Source organism: Aquarana catesbeiana, linkage group LG06 (assembly GCF_042186555.1).
Source record: "Aquarana catesbeiana isolate 2022-GZ linkage group LG06, ASM4218655v1, whole genome shotgun sequence".
NCBI lineage: Eukaryota > Metazoa > Chordata > Amphibia > Anura > Ranidae > Aquarana > Aquarana catesbeiana.
Window position 1 is genome coordinate 174661722 of NC_133329.1, and position 22409 is coordinate 174684130.

Consider the following 22409-nt stretch of genomic DNA (forward strand, 5'->3'; position numbering starts at 1 on the left):
AAAAGATCAAATTTAATCTGGATTAAAACGTTATTTAATGCCCAACTAAAGAAATTCTGAAAATTTCTCCTTGCAGTGGGGCTGCTCCCCAAATGCAAAATTAACTGCTCATTTAGGTTTTGGTGGAGATTGAAAACATGTTACTTACCTCATCCTTTGCTCCTCTGGCAGATAGCATTCGGCAACATGTTACTTACCTCATCCTTTGCTCCTCTGGAAGATAGCATTCCCTCATGCTTCGGCACCTATTATATCGGACTGTGCTTTGGACCACCATAACCCTGCATTGGCCCTGATGACATCAGGACCTTTGACCGCTGGAGCATGGGGGAATGATGCGTTGGGAACCAGTCTAGCAGCATGAAGTAGTGGAGGATTGGGTCAGTAAATCTGCTTTTATATGCCCTCTAGACCCAAATGAGTAGTTAACCCTTGCAGTGAGGTCTCAGCCCCACTGCAGTGAATAATTTTCAACTTTCCTAGAGTTGGGTTTAAAATATGTCCTCTAATATGTTGCAGTCAAACAAATATACAGATTTCTATTAGGAACATTTTGTCATCCAGTCGTTGGAATCCTGTAAACTTTTTTGGATGGTGAAAGATTTTCTCCCTGCTTATATTGTAATATGCTGTTCCCTTTGTCTTTTTCAGGGGTGAATCTGGTGCTGGAAAAACAGAGAACACCAAAAAAGTCATTCAGTACCTAGCTGTGGTGGCATCCTCACACAAAGGAAAGAAAGAAACTATCACGGTAAGTGCAAACCGAAGCCAATTAATCCATGTTAATGTTCTGTGATAATACATAAATACGTAAACACTTTTCTAGGCAAGGATCTGGTAAATTAAACAGCATATTGCTAGTTATTTGTTCTTCTGCCAAGGTACTGTCATGTTAAGAACATGCAGCATACATTTTATGTTCCAATGTTTACAAAATGTTTAGACTTTGACAAAAAATTTAAGTGTTAAGTCTAGTAAGCATACACATTTTAGTGTGCGACTGCTTGAACTTATTTGATTCCTACAATGACTTCTGTCTTTGAAACTACATTCATATTAATTATGTAACTTGAAAGAAATTTCTTGAGTAAATAAAGACATTTTTTTACAAACACAGGAAAACTGTTTAATGAGACAGTATACATAGTTACATAGTTACATAGTAGGTGAGGTTGAAAAAAGACACAAGTCCATCAAGTCCAACCTATGTGATTATATGTCAGTATTACATTGTATATCCCTGTATGTTGCGGTCGTTCAGGTGCTTATCTAATAGTTTTTTAAAACTATCTATGCTCCCTGCTGAGACCACTGCCTGTGGAAGGGAATTCCACATCCTTGCCGCTCTTACAGTAAAGAACCCTCTACATAGTTTAAGGTTAAACCTCCTTTTTTATTCCTATTGTGGGGTCACCAGTACGGTATTTATAAATTGAAATCATATCCCCTCTTAAGCGTCTCTTCTCCAGAGAGAATAAGTTCAGTGCTTGTAACCTTTCCCCATAACTAATATCCTCCAGACCCTTTATTAGCTTAGTTGCCCTTATTTGTACTCACTCCATTTCTAGTACATCCTTCCTGAGGACTGGTGACAGAACTGGACAGCATACTCTAGGTGCAGCTGGACCAGAGTCTTGTAGAGCGGGAGAATTATCATTTTATCTCTGGAGTTGATGCCCTTTTTAATGCATGCTAATATTCTGTTTGCTTTGTTAGCAGCAGCTTGGCATTGCATGCCATTGCTGAGCCTATCATCTGATCATCTACTAGGACCCCCAGGTCCTTTTCCAGCCTAGATTCCCCCAGAGGTTCTCCCCGCCCCCCCCTGTATAGATTGCATTCATATTTTTGCCACTCAAATGCATTATTTTTCATTTTTCTACAGTAAACCTCATTTGCCATGTAGTTGCCCACCCCATTAATTTGTTCAGATCTATTTGCAAGGTTTCCACATCCTTTGGAGAAGTTATTGCCCTGCTTAGCTTAGTATTGTCCGCAAATACAGAGATTGAACTGTTTACCCCATCCTCCAGGTCGTTTATGAACAAAACAGAATTGGATTGGTCCCACGAGGGATGGGCTCTCTGTTCGGGTCGAACATGAGTTCGACTTGAACATTAGCTGTTCGCCCGTTCACCGAATAGCGAACACTTTGAGGTGTTAGCGGCAAATTATGGCAGTAATCGAAAGTGCTAATTTTAAAGGTTATTATGCAAGTTATTATCATAAAAAGTGTTTGGGGACCTGGGTCCTGCCCCAGGGGACATGTATCAATGCAAAAAAAGTTTTAAAAACGTCAGTTTTTTTGGGAGCAGTGATTTTAATAATGATTAAAGTGAAACAATAAAAGTTAACTATTCCTTTAAATTTCGTACCTGGGGGGTGTCTATAGTATGCCTGTAAAGTGGCGCATGTTTCCCGTGTTTACAACAGTCCGACAGCAAAATGACATTTCCAAAGGAATAAAAAAGTAATTTAAATGTACTCTACAGCTATAATGAATTGTCGGGTCTCTGCAATACACATAAAAGTCATTGAAAAAAACGGCATGGGGTTCCCCCACAGTGTATTACCAGGCCCTTTGGGACTGGTATGAATATTAAGGGGAACCCCGAACCAAAATTTAAAAAAAAATGCATGGGGTCCCCCCAAATTCCATACCAGGCCCTTCAGGTCTGGTGTGGATATTAAGGGGAACCCCGCGCCAAAATGAAAAAAAAAATGGTGTGGGGGTCCCCCTCAAAATCCATACCAGACCCTCACTTAAGGTCTGGTATGGATTTTAAGGGGAACCCCGCACCAAATTTTTTTTAAAAAATGGCGTGGGGGTCCCCTTAAAAATCCATACCAGACCCTTATCCAAGCACACAACCTGGCAGGCCGCAGGAAAAGAGGGGGGAAAGAGAGCGCCCCCCCTCCTGAACCGTACCAGGCCACATGCCCCCAACATGGAGTGGATGTACCCATGTTGATGGGGACAAGGGTCTCATCCCCACAACCCTTGCCCGGTGGTTGTGGGGGTCTGTGGGCGGGGGGCTTATCGAAATCTGGAAGCCCCCTTTAACAAGGGGACCCCCAGATCCCGCCCCCCCCGTGTGAAATGGTAATGGGTACAAATGTACCCCTACCATTTCACAAAAAAAGTGTCAAAAATGTTAAAAAAGACAAGAGACGGTTTTTGACAATTCTTTTTTTTTTTTTTTAAGTTTTTATTGATACTTATAGAAAAAGCCATACATATTGATGACAACATTTGTGAGAACATTTTACAGAGTAGATTTTGATAAACATGGTGAACAAGCAAGGTGAACAAGGGCTTGTAGACATATATTACAGGATGAGGTAGCTCAGTCAGATAAGCTAAAGGATACATCAGACTAGGCAGAGATTAACGTCAACAGGAGAAAAACTGGATGGATCTGTCTACAAGAGTTCCCTAACAATTCAAGAAGGCGCAACTGAAAAAAAACAAAAAAACAACAGAAGCGGGAAAGGAAGTCGGGGTAAGTGGGTGGAAGGGTGGAGGGATGAATAACATGGTAACGTCCCTTGTAAAGGGGGAGGAGAGGGGAGGGGCAACATGGCTGACGCTAAGTCTGATCCTGGTATGATCCTTCCTGAAGTTGGTAGAGAAAGAGAGGGGATCCGTTGTTTTTAGACTTGTGGAAAAGTTTGAAGTGTAGTTTGCGACCCGTTAAAGTTAAGGACCTTTAGTTGTAAGTAATCCAGAAGGGGGGGTGCCTGGCTCCTCTGAGATTGACAATGGGGGTCCAAAGTATGAGAATGAGAATTGATCAAAGGTGGCTAATTCAGCTGGAGAGAGTGTTTTAAGCATGAAGGCATGCCACGTGAAATAGAAGCGGGCTCTGGGATTTATCTTGATTGAAGTCGGTGTTAATTCGATCCTTGAATAGTAGGAGAAGGAGCTCTCTCTTAATTTGAGAAATAGGAGGGCAATGTGGTAAGGTCCAGTTTTTAAGAATAGTTCTCCATGCGACGAGGAGGCAAATCAGGGCCCACTCCTTGTTGGGGAGTTTTTTGTCGGATTATCCAGTGGTGATTACATTTGTAGTTTGGGACCATGGTAGAAGTTGGGGGTCCCAATGACCGAAAATAAGAAACAGCCGGTCCTTGGGTATCTTTAGTAGGGTAACTTCATAAATAAAGGATAGAACCTGATCCCAGAAGGTGGAAATGAATGAACAAGTCCAGAAGCGATGGGTCAGGGACGGCCTCAGTTGGTGACATAGGGGGCAGGAAGCTTTGCTCTGATCTGTTTTAGAAGATAGGAAGGGTATGTAGGCTCGGTGGGTGATCTTCAATTGGGATTCTCTCCATATTTCATTGGGGATTAGTTGCAGTACCTTTTTAAGACCTTGCAGAATTTTTACCATAAGGTCCGGATCCGGAAAGTCTATACCCCATTTGGCCACCGATGAGGATGACAGAGGGGGGGTGGATTCACGTAAAAGAGGTTTATAGATATCTGATATTTTATAGGAGCCATCTAGGAGCATGTGATCCGTAACATTTGGTTTGAATCTTTTGTGGTCCTCCTTGCAGGTACGGTTTAGAAAGCTGATGCACTGATTGTAGTAAAAGGCATGGGTTTGGGGGAGCGAGAAAGTATCCGCTATGGTCGAAAAGGGCAAAGGTCTCCCTGTGTCTGTATTGAGGCCCTTTTTTTGCCAGACGGTGAAGGGTTTGTAATCCAGACCAGGGGGAAAACTGGGCTTGCCTTGTATAGGTAGGTGGGTAGACATAAAAGGAGAAAGCTTGAGGATTTTCCTGGATTCCCTCCAGGCGACAGCTGTGTCCCTCAGTAGGAGGTTGTGTTGGAAGGGAGGGGGAATTGACTTCCATTTGCAGTGAAGAAGGGCCACTAAGGAGTATGGGTTGGCCATTTCGGATTCCATATGATAGTTGGATCAGCGGGAAGATTGAGCTATCCAGTCCAGACTAGTTCTCAACAAGCATGCCAAGTTATAGGTCCTAACATTTGGGAGACTGATATCCCTTTCGCTCCTGGGAAGGTATAATTTTTTTAATGCTATGCGAGGTCTTTTGTTCTGCCAAAGGAATTTTGAGATGGTTGAGTTAAGAAGTTTGACATCTTTGTGTTGTAAAAGTAAAGGAATGGTTTGCATTGGGTATTGTAATCTAGCAAAACTGACCATTTTTACCAGATGACATCTTCCCAGGAGCGAAAGGGGCAGATCCATCGAGTTAGATAATTCCTGAGATATTTTTGCGATCAGGGGAGGGTAGTTGAGGAGATATAAAGAGGAGGGTAGTTTCCTAATTTTAATTCCCAGATAGGTAATGTGGGACTTGGCTACAGAGAAGATGGAGTGGTGGGCCCAGGGAGGGGTGGATAGGTTGCCTATGGGAAGAATTTCGCTTTTGCCATAGTTGATGCGAAGGCCCGAGCACAATTTAAATTCATCGAATACTTTTTTAATAGTGGACATGTCAGAAGAGGGGTTAGCTGTGAATATGAGGACATCATCTGCAAAGAGGGAAGTGCGTAGATCACGTTTACCAATTTTGACGCCATGTAAGGGGGCTACTTGGGACAGGTATCTGGATAAGGGTTCTAGAGCAATATTAAAAAGAAGCGGGGATAAGGGGCAGCCTTGCCTAGTCCCTTTATGGAGGCGAAAGTCATCTGAAAGTAGGCCCGCAGCCACTAGCCTAGCTGTAGGTGCCGTGTACATAGTGTCGATGAGATGGCAGAAGGGGCCTGTGAATTCCATTTTTGATAAGGCATAGTCTCCGTCTGGGTGGTGTTTAGCATGCTCTAAGGCCAGTAGAACTTTGCAAATATTCAGAGTAGCAATTCTACCTCTCACAAAGTCAGATTGGGTGGGATGTATGAGGCGGGAGAGGATGGCAGCGAGTCTAGTGGCGACTATCTTAGATAGGATTTTGACATCCAGATTTAGTAATGAGATGGGTCTTTAAGACCCCTGTCACGGAACGTCCCACACTCCGCTTGAGTGCTTCCGTCATATACCGCTTCCTAAGTTCTGGAACACGAGTCCAATGGATCTGGCTATAGGAACCCCAAGAACTAGACAACACCAGTCTTGGAGTACATCAGAACTAACTTTTTATTTCAGATCTCACAGACATTTATACAGCAGGGATGACTCAAAGCTAACCTAATTAACATGAGCTAATTTACTACAAAATGTACCCAGACCAGATGACAGACTTGTGGGCACCGAGCTTCACACATTAATATAAACACAATAGCTGGAGCTAATTACAATTAACAATACAAACAACAATCTACCCCCTCCTCAGCCTAGACCATTCGTCTCCTAGCCAGTGCTGGTGGCTAATGTGATCAGCTCTCTCAATTAACATAAACACAGGTTGATGACACCAGCATCTCCTCACAGGATGTGTCCCAACAGAATGAATCAGTCTTATCAGCAGAGGGCTGCTGGAGGAATCCCCCCCTCCCTCTTCAGGGACACAAATCTATAGTAAAGAGTCACCATACAATATATACATATATACACGACTGAGTCCGATTAGTACAGTTCAGCCTGGATTTCTCATTCCCCCCACAAAGAGTATTGTTCCATTGAAAATCCAGGGCCCATAATCAAAAGGCAACAGGCTTGCATACAGTCCTCTCCAACAGCCTCTGTTCTGGCTAGGTCTGTCACATTTCTCCCCTTTCGGCAGGAGACTAACACAGGAGGAGACCCCAGACGGGTTGACTCCGAAGTTAGTCCATAGTTCCAGTCCTCTACTGCCTGTACCCACACAGTACCCCAAACAAATTATTCCAAACAGAGTATTACTCACCCAGCCAACCTCTGCCTCTCTCGGAGAACATATCCGCCGCTGGGGAGAGGCCCGGACTGGCCCTTCTCCCTGGAGTCCTTTCTGCCGCTGGAGAGAAGACAGGGGACTGGGCTCACTCCATCCTGCTGTTGGGGATCTGGGCCAACTGCCCAGCATCCCTGGGGTATACAGGTGGGGACTGAAGCCCCATCAACCGACACCAGATCAAGCTGTAGTTGTGAGGTGATGACTGCATTCTCTCCTTGGATCCTGATCTGCAGCTCGCGATAGACTGCCACCTCCTCACCTTGGGCCTCCACAATTGCTTCAGGTGTGGGGCAGAGGTCTTGGACCCTCTGTCCGGTTGCCAGCACTTCTGCTGGGGGTTTGCCAGGTGGTTCCTCCTCTACAGAAACGTCTATTAAATCCCCAGTCTCTGGAATTGGTAATAGTGTGGGACAGAGGTCTTGGACCCTCTGTTCAGTTACCAGATCTTCAGCTGGAGAAGTTTGTTTTAACTCCATAGATGCTGCTGGCAGAAAATCACATGTCCCTGTCAGTGTTGTGGGAGAAAGGCCGACTACCTCTTCTCTCAAGAAGGCCGAAGCCACTGTTGGTGCTGGGCAGAACACAGTGAACTTTGGCCCTGATAGCAGCTCTTCTGCTGGAGGCTCATCAGGTTGTTTTTCCTCAGCAGAAAAGTCTATCAAATCCCATGTCTCTGCAACTGATGTCTGGGGATAGAGGTTCACCATCTCCTGTCCATGGAACCCAGAAGATGCTATCATTTCTGGGCAGAGGTTAGCAGAGCTCTGCCCTGTTGTCAGCACTTCAGGTCTGGGGACGGCAATCTCCGGATTTTCCACTGCCGATTCTCTGGCATGCTGCTGAACTTGTTCTAGCAGTTTCCTGTATGCCCTTTCCAGATGCTGTTCCTTCCTTAGCAAATGGTCCAGATCAGGTTTGAGCTCTGAGACCCCTGCAAGACCGAGCATAGACTCTCTATATTCTCTCAGGTCCTCAAGGTCAGGTTCCCCTTCATCGCCAAACATAAAAAGATCTGTAAGGTTCTCCCACAGCAATCCAGGGCCGCCAAAGTCATATCCCTCCGGAGAGCATTCTGTTGTCTCCCCTAAATATCCCTCCTCTGCGTGCCATTGCAGAGCCCGATAACGATTGTCCAGCTCTATCTCCTGCTGGACCAACCTGTCCAACTCAGTCACCCATTGCTCCTGGGGCTGCTCTCCCAGGAATGCCATCCGCAATGCCCGTTGGTCACTGGCCCGTTGCTCTTGGGTTGGAATGCACTTGCCCTGTTTTATACCAGCGAGACGGAGGGCTGCAATCCAGAGCTCCACCCGAATTTGCTGCCTAAGCTCCAGGTATTCATCCTCAGACACAGTCCTGGTGTATGTTGAAAGGATGATTCGCAGCAGCCCCGGGAATTCTGATGCCAGGTCCATATCTCCACTGGGGTGACTGAAGTCTGCTATCCTGATCTTGGATCCAGGTGGAGGTTTAAATTTCTCAGACTGCAGGAAGCTTTCCCGCTGCTTGCCACCAATGTCACGGAACGTCCCACACTCCGCTTGAGTGCTTCCGTCATATACCGCTTCCTAAGTTCTGGAACACGAGTCCAATGGATCTGGCTATAGGAACCCCAAGAACTAGACAACACCAGTCTTGGAGTACATCAGAACTAACTTTTTATTTCAGATCTCACAGACATTTATACAGCAGGGATGACTCAAAGCTAACCTAATTAACATGAGCTAATTTACTACAAAATGTACCCAGACCAGATGACAGACTTGTGGGCACCGAGCTTCACACATTAATATAAACACAATAGCTGGAGCTAATTACAATTAACAATACAAACAACAATCTACCCCCTCCTCAGCCTAGACCATTCGTCTCCTAGCCAGGGCTGGTGGCTAATGTGATCAGCTCTCTCAATTAACATAAACACAGGTTGATGACACCAGCATCTCCTCACAGGATGTGTCCCAACAGAATGAATCAGTCTTATCAGCAGGGGGCTGCTGGAGGAATCCCCCCCTCCCTCTTCAGGGACACAAATCTATAGTAAGGAGTCCCCATACAATATATACATATATACACGACTGAGTCCGATTAGTACAGTTCAGCCTGGATTTCTCATTCACCTCACAAAGAGTATTGTTCCATTGAAAATCCAGGGCCCATAATCAAAAGGCAACAGGCTTGCATACAGTCCTCTCCAACAGCCTCTGTTCTGGCTAGGTCTGTCACAACCCCGGTTCTAGGAGGTCTTTGCCCTTCTTAGAGAGTAACTTAATGATAGCCTAGTTCCCTGTTGGAAGGTATGAACCGCCGGACCAGATACCATTGTAAACCTTGTGGAGCGTGGGTGCTGTTATGTTTTGGAGGGTTTTGTAGAACTCACTAGTAAATCCGTCGGGATCAGGGGCCTTGGAGGGGGTGAGGTTACGGATAGTGTTTGAGGTTTCGGAGAGAGAAATAGGAGCATTAAGGGCCTCTAATTGTAGGGGAGTGATGGTGGGTATGTCTACTTTCTCTAGAAACGAGCATGCTACTTGTTTGTCTATGGGGTCGGGGGCATACAGTGCCGAGTAAAATTGAAGCATGGTTTTGTTTATTGCCTGTGGCGTAGAGTGTATGAGGCCCTTGGTGTCTCGTAGTGAAGTGATATGGGTCGAGTGGAAAGTACCTTTACAAAGCCTGGCTAGTAGCTTACCCATTTTATTTCCATATTTGTGTAGGGTGGCGTCCAGGTGGGGCTTTTTTGGTTAACTCGAGGGTGTCTGCCCATGTATCAAAGGCCCTCTTGGCTGCCTGCCATTCATTACTGTTGTCAGGGGAGTCTTTGGTGGTCAAGGATTGTTGTGCTCGGTGTAGTCGCACGCTGGCTAGTTTGCACTTTGTAAGGTGTTTCTTTTGAAGGTGGTGGCATAGGAAATGATCCGTCCCCTGAGGTATGCTTTTCCGGCATCCCAGAAGAGATTGGGATCATTGGTGTGGGGAGCGTTGGCAGTGGAGAATTCTGTCCAAGAATTTTCCATGTATTTCTGGAAATCGGTGTTGTTGTAGAGGTAAGAGGGGAAACGCCAGATTTTGGGATGGGGAGGTAGATCCAGATTATCGAGTGTCACTGCTATTGGGGCGTGGTCAGAGATAGCTATATAATGAATGTCTGTAGCAGACATCATAGGGATAAGGTTATTAGAACCAAAGAAATAATCAATCCTGGTGAGGACATTATGTGGATTGGAATAACATGTAAATTATTTATCAGCTGGGTGAGAGAGGCGCCAAAGGTCTTGGAGATGGAGTGAGTCCATGGTAGATGCAAAAAGAGTGGGGACGGAGGGATCGGGTCCTGGCCTAAGATGTTTGGGGGGTGATCTATCTTCAGTCTGGTGTTTGTTTGCTGTGAGATAGAGGCATTTGGAGATATGGCATGGGGAGCTGAGGCAGGTGCAGAAAATGTCTGTGGGGATAAGGCATGAGAGGTGGGTTGGGAGGCCGAGCAGCCGCTTACCTCCATATCCGCCGCTTGTGTTTCAGCTACAAGCTCCGAGTAGGTTGAGACCGGGGCCTCGATTTGCGGCAGGTCCGGCGGCGCCGTCAGGGCCGTTTGGGTGCGGGAGCCGTTTTTTTCATCAAAGTGGTCCTTCTGCGGTGGGGGGACACCCGGAGGGGGCGAGGGTGTTCAGGGCGGCTCGATCAGGGTTTTTATGCTGATTTTTAAGTTTTGCTGCAGGAGCCGAGGAGAGGAGCAGTCACTCCATGCGGCGCTGGAACCGGAAGTCTTGACAATTCTTTTATTAATGTCTTCTTCTTTCCCTGCTTCTTCTTCCATCTTCTTCTGGTCTATATTTGGTTTTATTCCTCCATCTTGTTCTTCCCCCGCTTCTTCCTCTGCTTCTTCCTCCGATCCTCTGCTTCTTCCTGCGGTCTTCTCGTCCGCATCTTCCTCCGGGCTTCTTCTTCCCCACTTCATTCTTTGGACGATCTATGGGAGGTTCCCGCTGTGTGACGCTTCTGTTCTTCTGACAGTTCTTATGTAACTGAGGGCAGCGCCACCCGGTGACCCCGCCCCCCCAGCTGGCGCACGGGGACTTCCCTATGGCTTTCCCTGTGATGTCAGAGGGGGCGGGGTCACCCGTTACGTAACCGGGTGACCCCGCCCCCCTCTGACATCACAGGGAAAGCCATAGGGAAGTCCCCGTGAAGTCCCCGTGCGTCAGTGGGGGCGGGGTCACGGGGTGGCCCCGCCCTCAGTTATATAAGAACTGTCAGAAGAACAGAAGCGTCACACTGCGGGAACCTCCCATGGATGCGGATCATCTAGAGAATGAAGCAGCGAAGAAGAAGCCGGAGGAAGACACGGACGAGAAGACCGAAGGAAGAAGCAGAGGATAGGTGGAAGAAGAGGAAGAAGCAGAGGAAGAAACGGGGGAAGAACAAGATGGAGGAACAAAACCGAATGAAGACCAGAAGATGATGGAAGAAGCGGGGAAAGAAGAAGACATCAATAAAGGAATTGTCAAAAACCGTCTCTTGTCTTTTTTAACATTTTTGACACTTTTTTGTGAAATGGTAGGTACCCCATTACCATTTCACACAGGGGGGGCCGGGATCTGGGGGTCCACTTGTTAAAGGGGGCTTCCAGATTCCCATAAGCCCCCTGCCCGCATACCCCCACAACCACCGGGCAAGGGTTGTGGAGATGAGGTCCTTGTCCCCATCAACATGGGGACATCCTCCCCATGTTGAGGGCATGTGGCTTGGTACGGTTCGGGGGGGGGCTCTCTCATCCCCCCTTTTTTCCTGCAGCCTGCCAGGTTGCGGCTCGGATAAGGGTCTGGTATGGATTTTGAGGGGGACCCCCCGCCATTTATTTTTTAAATTTTGGCGCGGGGTTCCCCTTAATGTCCATACCAGAACTTAAGGGCCTGGTATGGAATTTGGGGGGACCCCCACACATTTTTTTTTTTAATTTTGGTTCGGGGTTCCCCTTACTATTCATACCAGACCCAAAGGGCCTGGTAATGCATTGTGGGGGAATCCTAGGCCGTTTTGTTTCAATGACTTTTATGAGTATTGCAGAGACCCAATTCATTATAGCAGCCGGCGCTACCGCTAGTACTTTTAAATGACTTTTTTTTCCTTTAGAAATGTCATTTTGCTCTCGCCCATGCGGGCTCGCTCCTAAGTCTCTGATCCCCGCTACCTTGTCACAGTATTTGATTAACAGCGTCAGGAGCCAATGGATCCTGCTGCTATCAATCTGTCCAATGAGGAGAGAGACAGTGGCTGGAGCCACTGCTCTTGTGCACATCGTTGGATTGGATCAGGCTCGGGTAAGAAAAAGGAGGGGTCTGGGGGGCAGCTGCAGCACAGAAGGTTTTTCACCTTAATGCATAGAATGCATTAAGGTGAAAAAACCTTAAGGCTTAGAATGCATTAAGGTGAAAAACCTTAAGGCTTTAGAACCACTTTAATATGAACCTGTGTCAGTGCTTATTAAGAGAAGCTGCAAACAGGCTCTCCTTAAGCCCTGGTTCACATTCCAGAGATTTGGCATGCAATTTGACATGTTAAATCGCATGCCAAATCGGCAGCTATTTCTGTACTACTTTTGGCGACTTCAGGGTGTCATTTCAATAGACATCTGTGCAGAAACCCACACAGATGTCTCTGAAATTGCCCCGAAGTCGGGACTGACATGCGGGAATGAAATCGTGCGAGTTCAGCTGAACTTGCACGATTTCATTCCCGCTGTCAGTGTGAACTTAGGCTAAAATGTGTTTCCACTTTTTCAGCCAAATTGGGATAATAACTTAATATTTGTTACATGTTCTCATTCACATACAATTACTAAAAAATAATATAATAAAAATGTCTGCTTACATTTTACTTTACAATTGTATTGCTGTCAGATGTCATTATTAGTTGGAAACTAGATTTGAACACAGTTTTTCCAAAGAAAGGGTTAACTATGTAGAATCTTGGCTTCTGCATTTGATGTTAATCAGGGGAAACTTATACCTAGTACACCTGATCAGGAAATCGGACGAAAAAAAATAACGCTTTTGACGCGATCGTACGACAATCTGTGTTAGTGTTAGTATACAGCTTTCGAGTGCCGATCACGACAGTCCAAAGGGACAAACACAAAAATGTTTCTCGTACGATACCAGAATAAGCGATTTTCGTTTAATCGGTACAGTATTCGTCCAAAAAAACTCAGAAGACCAAGAACACGCATTCTAGGAAACTAAAGAATACATTGCAATGCAATACAACACATTACATCACTTCCGAAGTTGTATTCTGTCGTACCAGAATTTTCATAACTTTGGTAACCTCTTCATTGTCGATATGAGACTAGTAGGGATGAGCCGAACACCCCCCTGTTCGGTTCGCACCAGAACATGCGAACAGGCAAAAAATTTGCGAACACCGTTAAAGTCTATGGGACACGAACATGAATAATCAAAAGTGCTAATTTTAAAGGCTTACATGCAAGTTATTGTCATAAAAAGTGTTTGGGGACCTGGGTCCTGCCCCAGGGGACATGGATCAATGCAAAAAAAAGTTTTAAAAATGGGCGTTTTTTCTGGAGCAGTGGTTTTAATAATGCTTAAAGTGAAACAATAAAAGTGTAATATTCCTTTAAATTTCATACCTGGGGGGTGTCTATAGTATGCCTGTAAATGGGCACATGTTTCCCGTGTTTAGAACAGTCTGACAGCAAAATGACATTTCAAAGGAAAAAAGTCATTTAAAACTACTCGCGGCTATTAATGAATTGCCGGTCCAACAATACACATAAAAGTTCATTAATAAAAACCGGCATGGGAATTCCCCGTTATGTAATGGGTGACCCCGCCCCCCTCTGACGTCACGGGGAATGCCACAGGAAAGTCCATGTCAAGTCCCTGTGCCATTATTTAAGAACCGTCAGAAGTCGAGAAGCGTCACACAACGGGAGCCTCCCATCATGGATGCGGAGCGGCCCGAGAAGAAGAAGGCAGGAAGATGCCGGACGAGAACACCGAAGGAAGAACCAGAAGAACCAGAAGAAGAAGATGGAGGAAGAAACTGAAGGAAGATAGAACATAGAAGAAAGAAAATAGAATATAGAAGAAAGAAGAAGTATTTAAATAAAGCAATTGTCAAAAATTGTCTCTTGTCATTTTTAACATTTTTGACGCTCTCAAAAATGTTAACGCTCTCTCGTCCCCCCTCTTTTCCTGCAGCCTGCCAGGTTGCGTGCTTGGATAAGTGTCTGGTATAGATTTTGAGGGGGACTCCACGCCATTTTTTTTTTACATTTTGGCCGGGGTTCCCCTTAATATCCATACCAGACCTGAAGGGCCTGGTATGGAATTTAGGGGGTCCCCCACGCCATTTTTTTTTTAAATTTTGGTTCGGGGTTCTGTGGGGAATTCCCATGCCGTTTTTATCAGTGAACTTTTATGTGTATTGTCGGACCGGCAATTCCTTAATAGCCGCAAGTAGTTTTAAATGACTTTTTTTTCCTTTGAAATGTCATTTTGCTGTCAGACTGTTCTAAACACAGGAAACATGCGCCCCTTTACAGGCATACTATAGACACCCCCCAGGTATGAAATTTAAAGGAATATTACACTTTTATTGTTTCACTTTAAGCATTATTAAAATCACTGCTCCCTAAAAAACGGCCGTCTTTAAAACTTTTTTTTTGCATTGATCCATGTCCCCTGGGGCAGGACCCAGGTCCCCAAACACTTTTTATGACAATACCATGCATATAAGCCTTTAAAATTAGCACTTTTGATTTCTCCCATAGACTTTTAGGCCCCATTCACACTAGTGCGTTTTTTGATGCATTTTGCATTTTGCAGAAATGCACGGGAATTTTTTAACATGGGTTCCTATGGAACATGTTCACATCAATGCTTTTTTGTATCTCAGCGTTTTTGGAAAGGGTCGGGGACTTTTTTTCATGCAAAAAGCAGCATTTTGCATGTAATGGTTTTCAATGGACAAGCATCAAAAACGCAAGTGCTGCGTTTTTGCAGCGTTTTTTATGCGTTTTTGATGCGTTTTTGGTGCGTTTTTGCCGTTTTTTTTTTTTTTTTGTTTTTTTTTTGTAATTTTTTTTTAAGACTGTAAAAAAAATGAAAAAAAAAAAAAAAAAAAAAACGCAAATCGCGGCAAAAACGCGGCAAAAACGCCGCAAAAACGCGGCAAAAACGCGGCTCAAAAACGCGGCAAGCATGAAAAAAAAACCTCCAAAAACGCTCAAAAGCAACATGCATAGGTGTGAATCGAGCCTAAAAGGGTGTTCTGCGGCTTTCAAATTTGCCGCGAACACCCCAAATTGTTCACTGTTTGGCGAACTAGTGAACAGCCGATGTTCGAGTCGAACATGAGTTCGACTCGAACTCGAAGCTCATCCCTAGAGACTAGCATGCAAAAAAAATTAAAAACTGACAGTCACTTGTTTTCTCATCATGTGTATGAGGCCTTAGGCCTGGTTCACACCCATGCAGGTTGCAGTTTGTATATTCCAGGTGCATTTTGCGTTTTTTAATACACATTTTTGATCCATCCATCCAAGTCTATGGAACCAAAAACCAGAAAAAAGTCCCGGGCCCTTTCCATAAAATGCACAGATGTGAACTACATCCATAGGAAACCATGTTAAAAACTGTGTTTCTATAAAACTGAAAACATCCTAAAAAATGCATAGGTGTGAACCAGGCCTAAGGCTCGATTCACACCTATGCATGTTGCTTTTGAGCGTTTTTGGAGGTTTTTTTTTCATGCTTGGCACGTTTTTGAGCAGCGTTTTTGTAGCGTTTTTGCGGCATTTTTGCCGCGTTTTTGCCGCGATTTGCGTTTTGCGTTTTTTTTTTTTTTCATTTTTTTTTACAGTCTTAAAAAAAAATTACAAAAAAAAAAAAACCGGCAAAAACGCACCAAAAACGCACCAAAAACGCTGCAAAAACGCTGCAAAAACGGTGCACTTGCATTTTTGATGCTTGTCCATTGAAATCCATTACATGCAAAACGCTGCTTTTTGCATGAAAAAAAGTCCCCGACCCTTTCCAAAAACGCAGAGATACAAAAAAGCATTGATGTGAACATGTTCCATAGGAACCCATGTTAAAAAATTCCCATGCATTTCTGCAAAATGCAAAATGCATCAAAAAACGCGCTAGTGTGAATGGAGCCTAAGTCTGTCCTCATTTCGTCTGGGGACAGACTCACTTTGAAATTGCTCAGAGTAGCTTGCAGTCTACCAGAGCCTGCTCCAAAGACCCATCTAAAAGGTGAGAAATATTTTTAAAAATTATTGTTAGGTATGCTATGTGAATGGGAACACATAACAAACATATAGTGGGGTTTTCTCAAACTTGACTGCAAAAGTAAAAATAAATGGAAACAGATGACCACAGAGAATGAGAGGCTGCACTCAGCTGGATAGCAATTATCTAAATTTCTGGGTCAATATGGATAGTTCTATTGATGCTCCAGCAATACTGTATATAACATTTTATTTTTTCCAGGTTAATTGTGTACTTTGTTTTTAACTAAATGAGTACTTTTGTTATTTGTGCCCCCCTACATTACTGTATTCAGTTGCCTGAAACAGGCATTTAAGTTTAGTTAAAGCTGTGAATCCCTTTAATACTTATATCATTTGAATAAGCTGGCGAGTCACAGTTTGCACAAAAGCCTTATATACATATTTCAGTGCAAGTCATGTTACTATTCCCATCATTTTTGTGGTCCACTGGTCAGTTTGATAAGTCTGGAAGAAATCATCGTATCATTTATCTGTAATTATTGTGCAGATATGTTCTCCATGCAAATTGTCTATTTAATGTCTGTTACAAAAGGACATTATGTTGTTTTTGCCACTATGATCCTGACATTTGTTTTACCACATTATTCAACTACAGCAAGGCCCATCTTTTGCCTACGTGAGTAACTAGATTGTGAAGTGTGTGTTTTTTACCACAGTGTGGAACTTTGCATGCTATAGTACCAGTGGTGGCAGTAGTGATATAGGAGCTGGTGGTGGTGATATAATGTTGTATCACACGGAGAAACGCAACAATAGCACCTGTCCTTGACACATAACGGTGTGAAATGAGTGAGCTCTGACAAGTCTAGAAATGTGGTTGTCAACCAAGCTAATTCCATGTACTGTAGGTATAAAAATTGACAATATTATCCATCTGCAAAGTCCAAAAACAATTGGAGACATCAAAAACTGTTACTTCAAAAATTATACCATCTTACTACAGATGTTCTGTTTTATTGGCTAATGCTGCTTTTCAGCCTTAGGAATGGTTGAGAATCATTGGTCTACCGTCAAACCTCATACTCTTTTTTTGTGTGTAAGATATTTGTGGTTGATTAATTATGATAATCCTGAAAAAGTCAACAAGTTGAATTGGAAACCTGTCAAGAGTCTAAATAATAATGGCATTCAACCTTGATGTATTAGGACTGTTAAATTTCTACTGATTGTAAACCCAAATGTGCATGTTCTTTACTGATATTCCGAGTGTCTTGCATGATTGCATGCCAACCTGCTTGCTATTAATGTTTTGTCGCTTTTAAGGTCAACTCCATCCAAAAATGATGTTTAAATATGTGTGATGGTAGCAGGCATGATCACATACTGACTTATATCTCTTAGGGAATCGATTGGTGAGAAATCCTCACAAGTCTTCTAGTGCTGCACAACTGCCATCGTTATTACAAAGCCAAATTGTGCTTTTAAATATTCTCCAATTGATTTTTTATAAGTTAAATTTTGCAATAACTGGGTTAGACAACTTCTGGTCTGTGTCATCTTTGTAACAGCCTTGTGGGAGGGGGTGGAGACAAAAACATCTGCAGGCTAATCTTGCCAATATAGCCTACAAGTTCAGTCCACTAGAGCTCATCCAAAACCAAAATGCCAGTTTGGGATGGAGTTGGCTTTTAAATATAAACACACCCTTTACACACCATTTTTAAACAGACATTGTAAAAAAAAAGCTAATTATATACAGGAGGAATTTTTCTGGGAAAATATAATTGAATATAAATAGAGAGCAGATTAAACTGCTCCCTTGTTCTGACGTCTAGTCCAACATGGACACTCTAGTTACACTATTAAGGATACCCCAAAAAGAGATGATAGGCTTACTCGAGAAGAGTAGGCTGATATCTGGTTTACAATAAAGCAGGGCACCACAGGACAGGTCTGACCTGTGAGTCAGGACAGAACTCGTAGAAGTAGGCAGAAGTTCCCAGGTGAGAGCAGATGATGTGGGATCCTCCAGGAGTCCAAGGATCAGTCAGTGTTCACCAGATCTCTTCATGGTGGAAATTAATTTCACTGTGTGCTGAACCCACGTTGCAACCCCCAGGTTTACCCTACTCAACAGACATGCTAGGAATGAAGCCAAGGATCCAGGCAGGTAGTACACATGGTTAGTCGGGAATTATGTTGAGAGTGGGGCAGGTAGCAAACTCGGTTAGCCAGGAACAATGCCAAGGGTAATGGCAGGTAGTGGCCAAAGCCAGAGGTTGGTACACAATATTCAAAGGACAAAAGCAGGTGATAGCAGGCTAGTACAGGGCTCAGCTGCTAACTTGCAAAAGCAATATTGGGCACTGAGCTGAAAGCTGCACTGATTTTAAATAGTCAAGGCTAAATAAAGGAAAATGGGAGGGAGGATGCTGCTTTAATCAGTTGCAGTAGAACTAAGACAGATAGTCAGGTTGGACAAGGCCTAGTGGAGTAGCTAATTATAATAATCAGCAGGTGAGAGGAGACATTTAGTCCTGTATCCAGGACCAAGATAAGAACAAAGCACATGTAGTGGAACTACAGCAAGCAGAACAGCTTTGCATGTTAAAGCTGTGAACTACAAGTAACATATTGACTTGCCTTCTGGTCTGTGGGACTACAAATAACAGCTTGTCTGCTGGTCTGTGGAACCACAAGTAACAGATCAATAGCAGCTTTTACTGCTGGTCTATGACATCCCTATTTTATTCATGTAAAGATGAACATTTTACGTGTTGTATTTTTCCAGCCTTCTACAGACAATGTGAATAGTGAAAATTTAGAGCAATTGGATTTTTTTAATGAATAAAAAAAAGCTCACTCTTCTCTTTTTGGAATGTCTTTTAAAGTGACCCTGAGGAGTTTTACTAAAACTGGTGCACACAGAATCTAGTGCAGCTGTGCACAGTAACCAATCAGCTTCTAACTTCAGCTTGTTCAATTAAGCTTTGACAATGACAAGTGAGGTCACACAGAGGACGGGTTTGAAATCGTGCGAGTTCAGCTGAACTCGCATGATTTCAAACCCGCATTTCAGTGTGAGTTTGGGGGCCAATTGAAAGACATCTGTTGTGCAAGTTCATGCAAAGATGTCTATTGAAATCACCCCTAAAGTAGCCAAAAGTAGTGCAGGAACTACTTTTGGGAATCCGTGCGGTTGCCAGCAATAGGTTCAGATTTGGCATGCAATTTGACATGTCAAATCGCATGTCAAATATGTCCGATGTGAATGGGGGCTAAAACCTAGAAGTTGATTGATTACTTTGCACAGCTGCACCAGATTTTGTGTGCACCAATTTTAGTAAATCCCCCCTGTTTCTAGACCATTTATTTCATCCAAAATCTTCCCATAAAATGACATATTTTATGAAAGATGTTTACCTGTGAAAAGCCTCCCTTGGGTAGACACTCAAAAATCTGGAGACTACTGCTGGGTCCCACCAGATAGGTGAACAAATGGGTGGAAGAGCTGGATGTGCTCAGAGAGTAATTTAACACTCCCAAAAAAGGAAAGGGCTATGACATGCAATAAGGGAGGGAGCTGCACTGGAATTGGCTCTCCCTAGAGTAGTCACATGTTTTATTCAAGTTCAAGGGCACACTACAAGTCAATTAAAATCATTTATGGAAAGTAAAAACACTTTAAAAATACTTGATTTTTCTGTGCTTTTACCTGCAATTTTTTAAGCTGGTCTCTTTAAGTATTGTATATTGTACCCCTTCAGGCCAGTATCACATGTTGCAGCAGAGATATACAGGAATTCTTTTCTCAAGGCAAACATAAATGTTAAATAACTCATAGCAACAAATAAAAAATAATCTTCCAATGTAATGACAAATTGAGGCTGGGTTCACACTATTGCCAATTGGATGTAGGTTTCCCTGTATCCAATTCGCATGTCAGGAGATTGTGACCGGCTCTCTTTGAAGTCGGTTCACACATCTCCAGAGTGGCACCGGTGCAAATTGCACAGGAGTCCCGTCTGTCTTCTGGTCTGTTTTAGGTACGAAATCAGCCAAAAATTCTTGCTAAATTCAGACCTGAAACTGTGAACAGGGACGCACCGGATCCCTGCTGTGAGCTGCTCCGTGCTGCGGTGTGAACTCAGCCTTAAAGTACAAACAGTTACTCGAGATATCTGCATATCATTGCCTTATGCATTGTTATTAAAACAAAGGCAAATATCACAATCTCATTGCATTTAAATATCATTTTTGCACTGATTAACATCCGCATATGATAATTAAAGTAATTTTGTTAATTCTTCATATAAAATGCTTTATTTTGTCAATATTACATCTGTCCGTTACTGCACGTGCATGTTGTGCTGTGTATTTATTGATGAAGTGAATAACCTCCCTTATTGTGAATTTGCATGAAAAGTCAATTATATCATTCAAAGACAACGATTTGTTTCATCGGCTGCATTTAACGCTATTGCATTTTTGTGGAATGCAGTGGAAATCAGGCAAGTGGTTAAGGTGGGGTTATAGCCACTTTCCATCCTGATACTATGTAATTCTTCATAACATGGCCCAATGCTATGCACAGTTCAGAAAGTATGTCATTATGGGAATCCCTAATGTCTTAGTTTAATAATAGTTTATGCTAAGAATTTGAATCATTTGGCTTTGGTTGTGTGCCAAGGCCAGTCAGGGTCCCCAGTAATGATGCTTTTCTGGTGCTAGCTTGTGCCTTTGATCTGTGAAACATTACAGAACTGCATTATAGCTGCTGCTTTATACTTCATGCTACAGCAGAGACCCTAATTGAATTGCATTCGCTAGTACATTGATCTGTTTATTCAAAGGGGCAACTGATCTGTGAGCACAAGCTAACAAAGACTTTAAATTATCCAAAAATGCTGTGTGCTTAGATTAGACAAAGCAAACTACTGCAATTGTGAATACAAGAGAATAAAAAAATAAATGAAAAACAAGATCATCTTTCTTAAAGCAACAGGAGTTAAAGAGAAGATTCCAACCCAGAAAAGAAACCAAAGCTGTAAAAGGATCAACCTTGAACTACGTTTGGTAGTTTTAGAGTCATTATATTGCAGAGATCAATTCAAGTGGATAAATGCCTGTTTCAGCCTGAACATTGCAATCAAGAACCATATTATAATATTTACAAGGACTTGCTAGAAATTGGACTGCACCATGGCTGACTTGAAAAGATCTGTGCTCAAACCAGATTCTGGACACGATCACGCAGTGGTGGCTACTGGATGGTATGCAAGAAGATCATTCAGTGGAGGCGATCAGACTCTACACAAGGTCGTTTGACTGACTACAAGTATGCCTGGGATAAGGACTTCCCAAGTTTAAGCCGTACTCAGGAAAGGGCGAAAAACAGTGCTGAAAAAGCCCCCATCTTTACGTGGAAGAGCAGACTTTAATTTTCATATTCAAATACATTAGAAATGTTATTACAGAATGATAAACTTGGCAATTTTGAAGGTCAAAGCAAAAAAGAAGCAATGTTAGAGATCACTTCAATAACAACTATTGATGTCTTATGGTCAATATCCAAACAGTAAATCAATGACATTTAACAACAAATGCCATCAAATATACAATATACAGTTATATTAAATCTATCACTATTGTGTCTGTGTGGCTTATGTAATAATGCCAAGAGCAAAGTACAAGCTGTGCAATCCCTTGCCAACCAACCACAAATAATGTTAAACACTACGACTACAGTAAATAAAAATCGAGATGGCAGCACAATTTTACAGTCGTTATTGCTCTTTGCATTACTTTATTAAAAACGTTTGAATAAGTATCATTTTCTGACTTCATGTTCATAACACTGCTTGATATGAATTCCAGGGAGAGCTGGAAAAACAACTTCTTCAGGCTAATCCCATCCTTGAAGCTTTTGGAAATGCCAAAACTGTGAAAAATGACAACTCCTCTCGATTTGTAAGTAGCATTCATTGTCAGTTAAGAATTTCAAACACTGAGGGCCCATTCACACTAGTGTATTGCATTAACGTATAACTAAAGGCAATATCTTTTTTTTTTGTTTTGGATAGAGTGGAGATGGATTAGAACCCCTCTGAGTTTTTTTTTTTTTTGCTGTCTGTGCTCCCATTAAAGAGAATGACTCTTTCTATTTGTCCTGTTTACCATTTTTATTGAAAATGACAGTAAAAGAAAATCCCAAATTTTAGGTTGTCCCCAAAAAGTATTAGAGGGGAAATCTTCCAATGGGGACACTAATTCTAGTGACCTGGGGGGCCCAAGGGAT

General features: G+C 43.1%; 1 protein-coding gene across 3 annotated transcripts in view; it reads left to right on the plus strand.

Moving 5' to 3' along the window:
- LOC141101800 (myosin-11) overlaps positions 1-22409 on the plus strand; it is a 208667-nt gene that overhangs the window by 96762 nt on the left and 89496 nt on the right. For 2 of the 3 annotated variants that reach the window (XM_073591142.1, XM_073591145.1), the window contains exons 5-7: positions 652-751; positions 16767-16787; positions 21989-22081. In XM_073591142.1, coding sequence (XP_073447243.1) covers positions 652-751; positions 16767-16787; positions 21989-22081 — 214 coding nt within the window. The remainder of the gene's footprint in view (positions 1-651; positions 752-16766; positions 16788-21988; positions 22082-22409) is intronic. The other variant, XM_073591143.1, reaches the window with a different exon arrangement.